The 16,947-nt window shown below is 35.9% G+C and overlaps 1 protein-coding gene across 2 annotated transcripts in view; it reads left to right on the top strand.

Annotated features, from left to right (window-relative positions):
• The window catches only part of POC1B (POC1 centriolar protein B), a 58,851-nt gene extending 42,756 nt beyond the window's left edge, over positions 1-16,095 (top strand). Inside the window, exons 12-13 of one of the 2 annotated variants that reach the window (XM_059815940.1) lie at positions 14,622-14,793; positions 15,982-16,095. In XM_059815940.1, coding sequence (XP_059671923.1) covers positions 14,622-14,793; positions 15,982-16,086 — 277 coding nt within the window. In that variant the 3' untranslated portion in view covers positions 16,087-16,095. Of the gene's footprint in view, positions 1-14,610; positions 14,794-15,981 lie in introns of both variants that reach the window. The other variant, XM_059815939.1, reaches the window with a different exon arrangement.
• Positions 16,096-16,947: the final 852 nt, after the last annotated feature.

Genomic DNA, 16,947 nt, shown 5'->3' with positions numbered 1-16,947 from the left:
ATGTGTAAACTTATGCCTATGCCAGAGCCTTTCTCCCAGTTGGGAGTCCTTACTGATTTCTGTCCTTTAGCTGGCAATCTCTTCTCAGGAAACTTATATGAAATCAGCTCCCTCTATGATATCTCTTCCTCCATCAGACCCTCTTAAATCTGCAACAAGTTCAAAATTTAAGTGAGGTGTGGGGACAAGCAGACGCAAATGATAATCTCAGCATTGTTTCCTTAGGAAAGTGGGCTAAAATGTCTTTTTTATTACTCCTCATTCTAATGGCTATAGAGTTTTTGCTGAGGCCTTCAGTTATCCTGATCAGCTATGTTTCATCACTTCTAATTTATGGTCGTTTCTATTATTCTGCCTTTTACAGTTGTGAAAAGCAACAGTATATTTTACCTGTGAAGGCTCTAAATCCCCAACAGGAATTTGGCATTTAGGACTGGAATGCCAGCTGTTGATCTGGCATTACAGTGCCAACTGCTTTTGTTTTTATTGTCAGTTTAACATCGAGCATGGAGTGCGGCACACATTTGGGATATGCCTTCTTCCATATCCCACTGAGTGTGGCATCTCCATATCTTGACTAGACCGCTACCTGTCATAACTGATGCTGTAGAATTGATTACACGTTGTTTAACTCTTCTATGCAGTTGCAAGCACACAGTCAGCCTTAATCAAATGAAGCTGATAAAGGGGATGTAACAGTAGGATATTCTGTTTTACATGCCTTTTAGCATAGTTGTGTTTATATTTATCAATACCCTAGTGCATAGTATTTAATGCAGTTTTTTATTAATGCTAATTTAGTGAAGTATTTAAATATTTTTTTATATCTTTATATATCTTTTTTCAATCCAGTTATATCCCTAATCCAACTCTAACCCGTACAACCAAACTATTTAGAGAAATGTGCTTTACTTTCAAAGAAAGTGCTGCATGGCTGTGAGCACAAGGGAGCACAAGCACATTTCAGAATCTGAGCTGCTGTTCTCAGCAGGAGTATCTTATGTGTAAGTGTTATGCACTTAACTTGATTGATATCTGGAAAAGATTTGTGTTAATGTGGTCCATTATTATTAGAAATTTTTTCCCTTAAGATGCAGGGACATAGATGACAGGGAGTGCCAGTGATGCTGTGTTTTCATTAGGGTATGGGAAATGATACCTCCTCTTGTACCTTGCATGGACACACAGTTCCATAAGTTCTTGCTATCACCAGGCTGCTGCTGGTGATGATAAAATACCAAAGTAATCTTCCTTTCAGAAGTTTTACAAGATCATAGTATTAGTACAAATAAGGGAATTTTTTTCTAAAAGCAGAAAAGTTGTAGAGAGACTGCAACTTAGTCATCAATACAAAGCAAGAGGGCTTTAATGTGGTGATTCTTAACACAATTTCTGTTCTGTAGCTTGGTAAAGCATCAGACCTCAATGCCAAAGAAATGGCAAGCAGGAATAGAATAAAAGTTTCCCATTTCTTTGTCCTGGTCTAACCAGAGGACCAGATTTTCAGAACAGACGTGCAGTAGTTTATTGAGATACAATGACACAAGGAAGTTCTGCCCTTATGCTTCAGCTCCAAGTTGTACACGTACTTGGCTTTCAGTCCTACTTGTGGAACATACTGATGCTCCTCTTTTGGCTGCCTGTGTGATTAGTCATGTTAAAAGGATGTTCCTTTACAGCAAAAAGAAACAGTTGATGATGTAGATTCTTTTTTTTTTTTTTTGTCAGCACTTTGACCCAGCATTCATACAAGAATATACTGAATTGTGTAGACCTATATAATGACAATTGCTATTGAATACTGTTTTAGACCGTGTGGTTCTCATCTGGATGTCACTAATACAAATATAATTCCAAGATGCTTTTTGTACGCTAGAGCAATAGAAAGGTGAGCAAGTTAAACAATGACTTGGTGTATATATAATTGTGTTGTCATAGTTTTTCCCTTTTTGAACACATAAACAATACTAATGTTAATCAATGTTTTAAGTTTGGCTCTTCAAAACAAACAAAAAATGCCAAACATACTACAAGTGCTAATAATGTAGCAGCAAACATAATTAAATATGGAATGTGTGCAGAAGAATTGCATGGGTGTTTAACAAATTAATTTAAACCTGGGTGGATGTATGAATAAAATAATACACTGTGACCAGTGGAATTAAATATTTATCTCCAAATAGTAAACTCTTTATTTACTGTTTTCCATTTATTTTCCATATATATATACACACACACATATGAGTTTTAAAGCTATGCATGTTATAGGGGACAGAGCTGTAATTTATTTCTATTATAAGTTAAGAGTTTGTAAGGTGTTTTGTATAAGTGTGTATATGCATATATATGGAATGTATCCATGTATACATATACACACATAGAAAAATGTTATATATAAAGTACATATATAAAAGTGTATATATATAGCCTTTTATATGTCCTTATATTCTAAGGAGATAATTGTGTATGTATTTTTTTAGTGTCCTATGTGATGTTATGCTATATTTTTTAAAAAAACCCATAAATTACATTATTATTTTCTACTTACATATATTAAATGGAGAGATGTGCCAATCCACAGTGAGCCTGTTCTTCAGAACCTCTTCCGTACAAAAGATGCTATACCTTGCTGAATGAAGGAGTAAGCATTGGTCTTGTTTCTTCTAAGTCATGTATCTGCTTGTAGTACCTCTGTTTTTCTGGCCACATAAGAATCACTACAGAGAACAGAAACTGTAAGTGGAGTTTTCTCTTGTACCAAGAAAGAGTAATAAGGTGTGACAGTGATTGGATCTGGAACACGAATCTGTGAATTGTCGTGGACACTAGACCAGGTTGCTTCCCTTCTGCTGTGTTCACCAACTGCCTTTCTGCAGCTTGGTGGCAAAGGAATCCTATAAGAATCATAAGGCAGAGCTTCCTCAAGTTGTTGGCCTTATAGCATTTTGCTGCTGAGAGAGGCAGGAGTTTGTACTGGATTTCCCCCTGCCCCTTCTTTTGTGTTGGCAGGGAGGAAAAGCTGAGTGCAAAGCAGCCAGCCATGTCATAATATGAATCAGGATCTTAATACATAAGACACCCTCACACAAAGAACTAAGGAAAAAGGGGGCTTTCTCCCAGCATCATTTGCAGAAGTGGAGAACAAACCCCTAATTTTAGCTGACTACTTTTGTTATTTATCCATATTTATTTTAACAAAAGTCAACAGGATTGTGGATGTGACCATTGTGATATTAAAAGCATCTGTTGAAGCAGAAGTGGGAAGGTTTTATGGTTTTACTTGACTAGAACATAATCTGTATAAACTAAATTTTGTCCATATTTATGCTTTTTAAAATTAAAATAAATAGTCATAAAAGAAATTCACCATGGGAGATATCAGTTCCAAAATAAGAGACGGCTCAATGAGAATGGTATAGATGCAAACTCCTTCTCATATCTGAGGACTGGATTCAGTGATCAAGACCTCTTCTAGTCATATGTTCCTTTTGAAATTTAAGAATAACAAATGTTCTTGGAATTGTAACTCACTGAGGCGGCCACCATCCCTACCCTTCCCCGTGCCCCAACCACCCAAATGCAGTCAGAGTGGTGTTGCTGTTTATCCCATGCTGACAATTAGTCACCTCCAACGGTTTGTTAATTTTTGTCTCTTTAGGTAGGAAGAAATTGGCTAAAATACAAATACCAAGTGTCAGATAGGGAGAAGATAAATCTTTAGAGCCTGGTAGCTAACGAATTGCTTGAGCAATGAAACCTGCTCTCTCTGCTTGTCACAGATTTTTATTTTTTTTAAATTGAATTCTGATTTTAATGAACTGGCAGAACTGCAGAACATATTCTTAAATCAGTAAGGTGTTTATTTTGGTTTCCTCAAAATTCCAACTGTCACAGCCCAATAGTGGGAGAAAATTATGAAGCATTTCAAAATAAAGCTATTATTGGCAACCTTAATGCTTTAAATGTAATTTTTATCGTTGTTGAATTCCTTTTTTAATACAGCCAAGAAGACTCTATCTACCTACCAATCTTATGTGCCAACACATTTAGCATTTTAATTGGTGCTGAACAATGTGTGTATTTTGACAGAAGTTTGTAATAGAACACTAATTAAATAAATTATTTTTCAAGAGTATAAGAAGCATGTCAGACCACTCCAAAGTTAAAATTTTTTTGATATTTATATGCAATTCTCAAATTTCTCAGTTTCTGCAGTTCCCTAATTTGATTCCTATCACAGTAAATTGTACTGAAATCAGTTGAGTTTTACAAAGCTATGCTAGTGCTGCTAAAGCAATCTTTGAATATCCACCTCTGAACTAAGCTCAGCAGCACTGAGTATTGTTTTCAACTGGACAAATTGGACAGTTTGTCCAGCGTATTACTAATGCTGACCACTGAAATAGCTCAGTGTAGACTTTTGTTTCTTTCTCCAGGTATTAAATGAAACCTAAAAAAAGCGCATAATTTTGGCTTTTTAAGGAAAAATTTGAAACTTTTCTGTGACACTATTGTTAAAGTATTTGATGTCCTTGTCCTTCATCATCCATTATAGGTGTAACATTTTATCAACAAAAGCCTTGGTCAAATGCTGAGGAACAGTGTTTCTCTATTACAGAGTAAATTGTTTTTTTTCCTGGTTATAGTCAGGGGATTTCAGTTCCAAGCTGTGAAATATTGGGTATCTTTCTTTTTCCGCCCTAATAGTAGCATCTGGCTTTTTGGCAAAGTCTTCACGCAGTTGTGCTGGCCCTGTTGGATTTAACTTTGAGCTCTACTATGCTGGATTGCTAACCTAGTTTCTAATGCTTTTTACTCCTTCATTTCTTGTCAATAATTTGAATTGGAGGAGACTGTTTGCTCCATAGAAGTAGGATTAAAAACCCAATGGTATTGTCAATAGCCACACGATTAAGTGGTATATCCTCCTGTTGTTACCCCTGCTCTGAAGTGAAGTCAAAGCTGCCAGATCTGAGCTAACAAGAGAGAGTTCTCTGAAATCTTTGTGTGGACACCCTGCACCTCCTACCATCCCCTATCGGGAGGCAAGCTAGGTTTGTCTATGCAACAAAGTTTTGTTGATATGAATTATGTAGGTATGAAGTACCAAAAAAAAATTCATACTGTAGCACTGACACTGTTATCCTGACAAAAAACATGGGTACAGGTGCAGCTGTGCCAACAGAAAGGAGCTTCTGTTGGCTTTGCCTATAATTTTGAAAGAAGGTTGCATGTAGATATGTATAGGTGTATATACTTACATATGGGCTGGCAAAAAGATCTAATGTGCTCCTTCTACAGCAGGGGGCTCTGCTAATGTAGTATGTATATGTGTGTGAAGGGAGGCTCTGCAGCATAGACAGCTCTACGCTGGTTCTCCTGTGCAGCAGTCTCCCACCCTTGTGAAGCACCAGACCCCTGGTCTGTGGAGACTGGAGCACAGCGACTGCAGGTCTTCTCAGCTTTCTGCAGTGTTTGGGAGGAGGTTACTCATGTCCTTCAGTCCTTCTCCTTGTCCTGGCAGAGTCTGTCTTTTCAGGATTTTGTCTTCAGTAATTTTTTGTTCATTCTTATTGAGAGGCAGGGTTTAAGACAACGGAAGAGTGTTACTTTAGCTCTTCTCATTTATATACAGTGTAACTTGATCAAGATTAGTTTTGCCCCAACAGGTCGAGTATCCTAGGAGTAAACATGCCTTCAAGAATGAGAAATTCCTTTGGGTTTGTTGAATTGTCTCTTTTCATTGTAAATTAATTTTGAACAATACCAATGAATATACTAGGTGACTTTGCCAGCCATTTGAATGAGACAGATGAAGTGCTAGCCCTTATATACATTTTAAGGCTCTGCACAATCATACTGTTACTGGCTATTGTTTCTTTGTAAAGTTCAGTTAGACTTCTTTAACTAGCTGTTGGTCAAAAGCAGACTTTCAGTCAGTTTAAGTAGGGAGGAGAGGACAGAAAAGTCATGAGCAGGCAATCCAGAACGGCTGTCACTTCTCTGAGTAGATGTATTTCTGGTGAGGATGCTGTGCTCTCATTCTCACTCTGAGGTAACCCTGCCTCCTTCCCTCCATGTATTTGATGCCCTCTCATTCATCTCTAAGATGTTCCCTTGGATATGCACACATGCAGTCCAAAGTAATTTGCCTAAATTAAAATTGGCTACTTTATTTTGTAATTGTGAATAGTAGGAATGTTTCTATGTTTTCATGTTATCTGTCCTCAGCTTTACAAAGAATCTTGCTGAAGCTCAAGGTATATTGAAGATCATTTATTACCTTCCTTTTACCTTTAGTTCATAGGGTACATATTGGTTTTTTTAGTGCCTGTGGTGCAAGTATTTTTATAATTTATGACAGTGTTTGAATATGGTCTTCCTGAACTGGTATATTTAGAACTGACTTCCTGGCAGGGAAATTCTCACCTTTGGAAATTGAACCTCGAATAATTTCTGTCTAGTTTGTGTGGGATGTTAATGATATTTATTTTTTCATTTATTAACTTTTCAGCAGTAGTGCTTGTTTTGTGGGGGAAAATCCTCAGTTTTCTCTAAATGCTTAAAATGTAGTTGTTTGATTAGAACATGTTTGAGGGGTCTGTGGTTTTTTTTTTCTTCCTTTACAAGCTGTATAGGTACTTTATAACTGTATAGCTACTGTATTTAAGGGTTAAATTTATCTAAATCCAGTGGCAACAGAGCATAGCTATTCAGTCTTTGTGGCTCTCTTTACTGAATCAGACTCTGTGCAGGGAACTATTGATGTTAGAAACTAACATCAATGAGCAAACTCAAAAAAAGATTACCCGTTTTTAAGTAAAGCTTAGGTATTACTGATAATCTAAGAACTGAAAAAAAATTTAAGAAACATTATTTGTTTCTAATTGGATGCACTCAAATATTTGTGGACTTCTATCAAGTTTTTTATTGGGGAAATAAAATTAATTTTTATATTTCTTGGAGAAAACAAGGCTTATTTTTGGTTCTTTTTCTGTGTTCTCTTGACATGAATGGAATATGGAGAAAATATTTTGTTCTGTACTGGTTTCTGTATATGTGGAATTGCCAAATACTCAGTGCATTGAATGTGCACTGTTTTAGTGTTTTCTCAGACCATCGGCAGCAATCTGGGAAAAAGCTGACATTACAAATCCATGCAGCCAGTTTCTCGTTATGTGTGTGAAAGAACACTTGTAAAGTATGATATAATTTCTTTACATAAAACTATCTATTCAGGATATCTTGTGATGTGCCTGTGAACAGAGGAGTTTATTATCTCATGCCATCACAGCAATGCTAAATTTAACATAACTGTTATCATGATAGAAACAAATAAATCTGATTAATCAGACCGTAGATGTAAGTGCATCAGGATTTCAGTTAATTTTATACTGATATTTGGAAAAAAAAAGTTAGCAACTAGTTTTCATTGTACTGTACTGGCCTTGTGACCTCTCTAAACTCAGTTAGCTTCAGGCTGAATTTGTTTTCAAGACTTAAAGTTCTATTCCATTTTAGGTGAAAATGCCTGTTTTGCTAAGGAATACAGTCTGATAGTCTGGCTTGGTTTGTTGGCTGTGAGTCTGTATCCTGATACTACTACTTGTGGTCACGTTCTAAACTGAAGGATGTTCTGCCTTCAGTGATGATACCTATGCCAGAGGGGAGAAGACCAAGTATTTCCTTGTCGGATTGGATGAGGTGCACTTACATTAAGTGCTTTCAATTTTTGGTTTTAGCTTGGACATTCTTTTAAGAGCTAGAGAAGTCTGAAGTGTGTAAGAAGCCATGAAAGACTTCGAATTAAGTGTGAAATTCTCTTGTTCTGAAAGAGGTCTGCTCAAGCTAGAAATGCTTGGTAGAACTTTGTTTTCAGATGCGCTGTATAGTTTATCTATATTTTACTGCTTGAATGCCAAAGTTCGATTAAAGTTTGCAGAACCAGAACTACCTCATCAGATAGCAAGGGGCAGAAAGCTGCAGTTTGGCATACGGCAGGTTTTTGCTATGCTGATTCATGTGCATGAGACAGGAGAGGAAATGAAGAATGCTGTCATCAGCTGAAACTACAGGGAAGTTTTCTGCAGTAGAAACTGATAAAACAGATTGTGATTTAACATGCTCATTGTTACCCTAATAGATCAGAGCTCTGTTTTATGTGGATCACTTATTGACTAAAAAAAAAAATTTCAAACCAATAGAAGTGATCTGTGAATAATTATGGCCTACAAAAAAAAGGAGAAAAAACCATCTCCCAAATGGTTCAATTTAGCATATCCACAGTGAACCATTTTCATTTGAGGGTAGGCTCACAAGACAGTGATAATGATAGTACTTCTGAGAAACTTCCCATGATTTCAAAGAACCAAAAAACACAGGAAATCAAGGTCTGGTAAGGTGGGATACTACTCTGTCATGCCTTTGCTCTTTGGCCTGTTTGAGCTTAATACCCTGCTTATGACTAATTGTTTGTAGTTGTTTTAATCACAGCAACAGAAATGTTTTAGTATTAGTAGGCAAATGTACCATGTGTTCAAAATTTAAAGGATTATTTTTAAATAGCAGACCATGCCAACTTTTGTGATTCATTAGGAAGCTTACCAATGTCACTTTTTCGTATAAGCCCATCTTAATTATAAGATCATTCAGATATTCATTTGGAAGCTGTTGTCTGTATTTTCTGAATTTGAAGCTCTTAGAAGATTGAAGACTAATGATTTTCAATTGAGTGACAGAGACTTGTACTTTTTCATATTTTTTCCCTTGAGGGAATTTTTTTTCTCTATAAATAACACTCCTCAGGCATCTTTATATGTGGATGCCTTTTACTCAGATTCTATTCTTACACATCATGAAGTGAAGGGAGACTGGGATGCAGTATTTGTTTCTGTCTGATCTCTGAATGTTTCATGGGAAAAAATTTGGGACTAGGCAGAGGTGATAAGGTTATGTGTAAGGATTTTTCACAAATTAAGTACCACCCACAGAGATTTGGCTATTTTTTGCTTGACAGAAAACAAAGATGAGCAATTATGGTTTGCTGTTTGTGACATCATTTATAAGCTAAACTTAATTTTCTACTGAACATCCGCTTGGTAATATCATGGTAATAACTTCTATTGATTAATTAAATCTGTTCCTTCTCCTCCTTATTTGTAACTCGCATGAAGTTGCCCAAATGCGAGTCCATCGTATTACTAATGGGCTGTGAATGGAAACGTTGTACACATTTTAATTTTCTTTTTAGCTTTGCTTAGAAGTAACAATTTAAAATTAATTGCCTTATTCAAATTTATTCTCTCAAAATAAGCTAGAGCTCTGAAGTCTATCAGAATAGTTTTGGTTTTTTGAGTTATAAGGCATTTTTACCACATTGCTGGCAACATATAGAATTGTTTATGAATTGGTAGTATTTAAAGTACTTTAGAAAGGGGCTAATTTGAAGGAAAGGGAACATCTAGTTTTTGAAACACTTTATGTAAAATAGGCTGTTGAGTAGAGAGTTTCTTTAAAAAGAACTTTTTTTATAAAAGATTATGCTGAATGAAAGTGGTGGATATGAACTGATTGGTATCCAAAAGTAAAGGAAATCTGCTGAGACTAGTGTCACTCCTTCATAACAAGGTTTTGGCATTTGAGTGTTGCATTAGATTTCAGCAGTTTTGGACCCTTCACTGAGCTGGAGGAGGCTGTAAATTTAGATACTAGGAAAGGTTAAAATATAAAGCAGGCATCTCAAGGATTTAGCAGTATACTTGATGTCTGACAACATTTAAAAATATCTACAAATTTCCAGAATATGGTAAAAATAACAACCATTTTGGCACAACTTATCTAAGTTAAAAATTTGAAACTGTCTCATTTAATTTCTCTTACTAATTTTGAAAGTTCAATTATGTGCTTATCTGTATTCGATCCTTTCAGATTTGACAAACATTGAGGCCTTTGCCTTATATAAATAAGCACTTTCATGTCTCACTGTCCCTATAAGTCTTTGAGTATGTAACAGAAGAATCTCAATTTCCTGGTTAACCCACTAAATTACAAGAAGACTTCTCCAGTACTCTGACTTGGCAATGTTGGTGGCAATTTACTAAGCTACAAAGCATTTTTCATAGCCTGTTCATCTGATACATTGAATTTTGGATCCATTTTACTGTACGAAAAAAATGTTTGGTGAGACTTTTAGTAGCTTAGCATTTGCTCTGTTTACCTGAATTGACAGCTTTCCTCCTTGGGTTGGAAGAACCTGTTTAGATTGGCTTAATAGTGACATTTGTCATCACTTTGTGGGTGCTTAAACTGAAATCTTTATTTCCAGTCTGAAGTACAGCAAGCTTGTTTGAAAGAAACTGAGAAACACCAACCTCAGAACAGAACTGGTTTTAGAAGAACTTGTCAATGTCTAATAACCTCAGATTGTTTTCCTCTCCTGCTCCGTTAATTTAAATTGATTTTAAATCCTAATACTTCGAATCACAGACAGCGAATTCTTAATTTGAGTGCATTGAATGTTAAATATAATTTTTTTATTTTAAGTACTTGAGAATTAATAGATTATCCGTAGGACACTGAACTTGCAAAGCAATATGCATTTAAGCAAAGTCAGGGAGTATCAGTTGAAATTTGCAGTTACACCTGCTTTGGCTGTATTATTTAATTACTGTATTATTCAAATGGCAAGAAAATTAATGTACTTCTCAAAACATCAGTACAAGTAGCTTTGTTAACATTAAACTATGGTAGGTTTATTTCCAATGAGCTTATTGATATTGGTGTCTGGCAAGATGTGGGTTCCAGCCTTGGTCTTTCTCGCACTTCTGGAACTCACATCCTTATTCCCTTTCAGAGCTAAGGAGTGTGAACTTGTAGAGCTGTGTTAACCTCAGGCGGGAAACTCTGGCAAATGGTTTCCTGAAGCTTTCAGGAACTTAATTACTTCTGAGACCCCTACCTCTTCATTAGGTTTGATTAAAATCAGCAAAAGGTGCCAAAATTTTCAGAGGACACATACAGGTGTCTACAAAGAATAACTGCGTAAGCTTTACAAATTGTTCCTGCACCAACTGGCTGTTTTTCACTGACACTTTTAACTTCCCTCATCAACTGCCTGCATTTCATAAGGTATATGATAACCAGGCAGGTTTACTGCTGCCATGCAGAATATATAATGCTTGAGTGCTACCTGTCTTTCCTGCAACATGTCCCATCTACCCTGCCTTCAATTTTCCTGAAATTTGTGGGAACTTAATCAATGAGCCCTCTACCTCTCTGCCAAATTTAGCTAATCCTGGTTGAGGTTTGGAAGCTTCTGGGCAAGCAGTCAAGATTTACAGACAGAAGCAAGGTTTCTGTAATCTCACTATCTTTTATAGAAATCTCACTAAGTCTATTCTAACCAACTTTCCTGTTGTAGTTAAATACAAGAATGTTCTTCATAGTATGATGGGTTGTAAGGCAGGAATACTTTAATGTCTGGCAATATTTTTTCTTTAACATTTGAACGCCAAATTGAGCTTAATCTTTTCCTTGTTAATCACCATTTGAGACTATCTCCATCTTGTGATTTAGTAAGCGTGCCAAAAAACTTCCATTAATCATGTTTCCCAAGGACCTCAGATACAACTTGGTAAGTCAGAAATAACGCAGTGAATTTGAGCTCTTCTAGGATTGAATTAATGGTATCTCATATAATGAAATCTGCAAAGGGAAGATATGGACAGTCTTCAGATGCAGTAATCCTCTACACTTCATGCTCATCTAAAAGTACATGGGATACATTGTGAGCCAGAATATTCTGAGATATTCAGAATACTTTCTTTTGAGGACTTCTAACACTTTAAAGGAGGGAGCTAAAGCAAAGTAAAATTAAATGGGAAGTTTGTTTTCTGCCTTCCTCATCCAAAAATCAAACCATTTGTATTCTGTTTCATTTTGTGCTAACAAGTGACTGACTCCTTCACAATGTACAATTCTTTGGAATAACTTGAAGTTGACATCACAAGTTTTTTCATATTGAGAAGAAATTGAAATTCATGGTACTGTAGAGAAAGATGTAATTAAACCACCTAGTTAGGAGTGGGGAAGTTCTGGATTCAATTCCTTTCTCCTATGGGGTCTTTATTCATTTTATCCCCTTATATATAAAATATAAAGCTTCTCATGGGAACAGGACTTACCTGCTCCTTACTGAGCATCCTAACCACTGAACTAAAGCTGCTTTATGTTGACCAGTGGCAAAACTCGAACAGCACGTCTGGAGAGAGTACCGTTCCTTCCACAGTTTCATGCCTTTAAAAGGCAACAGCCTGGCTGACATTGCGCTATGACCTATGAGTTTAAATAGCCTTAGACTGAGAAGGCCAGTTCTCTGTAGTCCAATGCAAATGTTGTAACCATTAGAACGTTCTGTAGCACAGCCTCGGATGTTTAATGTTTGAAATCTGTAGTCTGATGTCTAGCACACTTTTTTTGACACAACCCAGTATCAATACAAATCACTGGATTTCAGTGTTAGTTGCATCAGACTTTTATTACTTGACATGCTTAGGTCATTTGCATGAATCAGTCACCAAGCACAGAAAAGAGGGCTGAAAGGGAGCTAGAGGTATCTTCTAGTTAATTTATCTGTTTCTTTCATGATAATGAAATCAATGAAAGTGACATATCACCAAATACCATGGTACTATCAAACCTTGAGAAGGGTTCCATGTGGTTTTGTAGCGTTGTAACGTAAGGTCTGAAGTATATGCATGGGTACCTCCCCCTATACCTATTAACCCTATGCTCTGCACTTCATGTGTCCTTGCCTGGGGGCTGAGACCTGACCTTGCAGAACTTAACTGCGCTATGGAGCTTTTAAGCTGGAGAGGGTAGTGAGAATTTCTTCTTTGCCCTCCTCTTCCTAAGATACAAAACCCTCTTACCCCACCACAATCTCTGCTTTCAGCCATTCCCCTCCCTAGACCCAAGGTCTTCTACTGACTATGTGTGTGGCATTTTTGGTTCGCTCTTGTGCTTTGCTAGTAAAAAGAAAAGCCCTTCCAGATAGGTGGTGGACACAACTTGTCTCTTCCTTAGTTCTCTGTCATTGATCTAGATAGCACAACACCAGCACACAGGGACGAAAGACTTTGGAAAATCAGCAACAGTGAGTCCGGAGAACAGAGCATGTTACTTGGTCAGGACTGTGCAGGATGGCACTGAAGACACAGGAATAGTATTGTGGATGATGCAGCAGTAAAGTTCCTGATGATATTGATATGATTTAGTATTACTTATATTTAAAATCATGACATTATTGTAGTAGTAGTATTTCATCCATCACTCTCTGATCCTACCTGATTCAAAGGCAGGCAGGGTCAACTGCACATAAATCATTCTTGACAGAAACTCATCAACATGCCTAGGTAATCTTGTAAAGGTTTGCCACTAATTCTGCCTTGCAATTTACATTCTAGAAGATTATTTTATAGACTTAGGAGAATTTTTTTTAATGGCTGACAATGATTTTAAGACTCTGGGTTTTTTTTAAATCTGTTAAGCTTTACAACATAAATATATTTTGGGTACATTGTAAATATTGTGTGTTTTAAATACATCAGGTAAGACCAAAATTTCCCCTTTGCATAGCTAATGGATATTTTCAGCTGTCAATAAATTTCAGAGAAACAGTTAAATTGTAACCATTTAAAAGTTTTATTTTGTAAATGTTGTGGATATTGAAAATAGAGATAATAAAAGTAATAAAACTTGACTAGGTCAGTTTATTTTAGTGTAAAAATAAATTAAAATTATCTGAAGGTATAAGAAGTTTTCAAAGAAATCTCAAAGTCATTAATAAATCAGGTAAAGTTGTCATGAAGGACCTTCTAATCAATTAGTGATGATTTAACCTTTCATGACTCAAAAGTGCCATTAAGAACTTCAAGGCACAAACAAAACCAGAATTGATTGGGAAGATCATGCTCTCTCACTTACCCTGGAGCGGTGTTTATACATCAAAGTTATTCTCTCTTAACTTTGCATTGTGTGGGTCTTTTGTTGTTTCCTCCTCCCATTTTCTGAAGGAATCAGTTTCTCAAAAAGTAATGCCACTGAATAAACAACTAAAGACTACTTAATATTTTTTTATTCTGAAAGAGGTTAATTCATACTAAACAAAGGTTTCATACTATGAATTTGAAAGGAACCCTTGTGATCATCTAGTCACACATGGATGGACTTTTCATCCATATGACTGCTGTGAATGAATTCCTTTGTGAACTAGAGCTATCTTTTTGAAGAAAACTCCAGTCAGCAATAGTATTTATTCAAGTTTTAATTCAAGCTCTAGTAATACAGAACAATCATATGTACCTAAAGACTGCTGAGATTTCTCTTATTGCCTCATCCATCACAGCTGAAATTCTCCCTTAACAAATTGAAGAGTTACGAATTGGACCAGGTCCAAGAAGCAAATCTGAAGGCCCTTGTGTGTGTGCATATATGTGTAAATATATTTAAAAAAAAAATAAAAGCCAGACTTTTCTCCCTGTCTTCTTGTATGGTTCCAATTAAATGAAGACAAAGGCAACTGAATCTTCAAATGGTGTTTCTGTATTCAAGGATGATGTCAGCAGTGAAGATCTGCAGTATCCCCCTGCTTCAGTCTTGGCAACAAGTTCAAAAAGGAAGTCAGAGAATGAGAGCGAATCAGCTGTGCAGAATGTGCACAAGCAAACAGGCATCTCCCCCTCCCTGGGTAATGCTTTGGAGCACATTGTGGAGCAGCTGGATGTTTTAACTCTAGTAAGTATGCAATAACAGATAACACTTGCAGTGGAAAATTATAGTGCTGTCAATGGGCAAAAGAAACCAGGAACCACGTTCATAAATCAGAATATTGAAGTCTATGGGGTTATTCTGAATAGTTGTATAGTCAAGTGACTGTTTTAGTTTTTTCCTTTCAGCAAATATTGATCGCATGTATTGTGTTTGCTAGAGTGAAGGCTTCCTGCTACGTAATCATGAACATTTTCAGTAGTGAGATCTAGTGTAGATTTGCCAGAAGCCAGCATTTAGAAGACATTGTCAGATTCCAGCTTGAACAGTCACGCATTAGCAGGGGATGAACAAAGTAAATTGGCAATGTACCATTAAATCCCTTTTCAAACTTAGTGTTCAAGATGTTGGCTTAGGTAGGAATCTAAGCAGTGGAATAATTCGTAGTGTCAGTGGAACTGCACAAGTACTAGTCTCAGCCAGTGACTCTGAGTCACTTGTTTGCAAGTGCTCAGTACTTCTTTTTAGTAATCCAGATTTAGCCAATCTATGTTTAAGATACTACTCTGTAGTCTGTAATATATTAACATTAAACCAAATCAAAAGGGAGTGGCTGAGGCTTTTTTCTGCATTCTTTTGCAATATATATGTTAACTCAAGAAATAAGTTTGAAATATGGAGTCAAGTCATCAGTTGAAAATTGTTTGTGTAGTAAGTTGGATTAAAAAGAAACTGCCAGGCCTGTGTCCAGAAACCGACCTTTTCTGATGAAGGTAATTGCTTGGAGAATGCCTTTTAATAGTATCTTTTTTTTTTTTCTCATTTCCTTTTTTGGGGGATGCCTTAGAAGTTTCTTTTAGTTTTTTGGAAGACATCATTTGGGGTCACCAATGATGGCTGTTTTTCTATTGAAATACGGATGCAACTTTCTCATAGTATTTCAGAGTAATTTATATATGCATGCACATCTATGTATTTCTCTCTCTCTCAGAAAATATTTTGTGAAAAAAATGTTAAACCTTTAGACAATCTCCATAAATACAAAGCCATTATTTTTAAATACAGTTGTAAAAAGTGGAATAGCTAAGGAAAAGCCATCTTAGGATATTTTTTCCTGTTGAGTTAAAATGATTTTTCTTATGCTACTATGTTGCACACTTTTATACTATGTGAGTAATATAAAAACAAATTGAAATTACTGTCCTCTTCATGCAGACTATTTCAATCCTGGAACAACGTCTGACTTTGACTGAAGATAAATTGAAAGAATGCCTAGAAAATCAGCAAAAAATGTTACTTCAGGGAAAACAGGAAGAATAAAATATGAAAAGAAACCATATTGGTGAATATGTTTCATATATTCACAAGGAAATAATAAAAGTTACTTCTCTGGATTTTGCTATAAGCAAAAAACCCTCCTTTTCTAACAAGTCAATGTAATAAAAACTGAAGAAAAAATATACAACACATTTTAAACATTAGTAGCAAGCAGATATTCTCGTTATATATTTAATAAAGTACAGCCCAGTCAAAACTAATATTTTCTAAAATCATTCCCATTGACTGTTACAGGACTCTTATTTCAACCTAATAAAATCTTTCAATATGACTACGCAACAAACTATGTATTTTTAGATTAATAGCAATTATTATGGAAGTACACTATGCAGGTGTTTTAACTCAGGTAAGGATTGTGAAAAGAATGCTCTTTGCGCTAAGGCAACATTACTCAAGCACCTAAATTAAATTAAATTAGCCCTAACTCCAAAAATGCCAGAGGTTTTCTTTTGTCCCTTACATAGTCTCAAATATTTTACCAAAAAGTAGTGACAGTTACTCTATATCTTCTAAACATTTTAGTGATGACTGCAAGAAAATGTAGTGTAAAACTTTTAGTTGCAAATATGAAAATTAAGTCACTTAAACTTTGAAACTATAATTGCATCTGTGTGAATTCAGCTGCAAGATTGATGCAGTCAAGCACTTCTGCTTATCTCATCCCCATCAAAATTCATTTTTCATATTTAGAAAAATAAAAATCCGCTTCATACTTCTGAAGAATATATTTGAACCAAGCTCAAAATTACGTGAAATCTGTATCATAAATACAAAAGATTCTCATCCTTCAAGGACTTCCACAGGTGCTCAAGCTTTGCATGCTATTAATGTCCCCCATCAATT

Source organism: Gavia stellata, chromosome 4 (genome assembly GCF_030936135.1).
Source record: "Gavia stellata isolate bGavSte3 chromosome 4, bGavSte3.hap2, whole genome shotgun sequence".
NCBI lineage: Eukaryota > Metazoa > Chordata > Aves > Gaviiformes > Gaviidae > Gavia > Gavia stellata.
The sequence above is the reverse complement of the archived record's forward strand: the minus strand, read 5'-3'. Positions and strand labels throughout refer to the sequence as shown.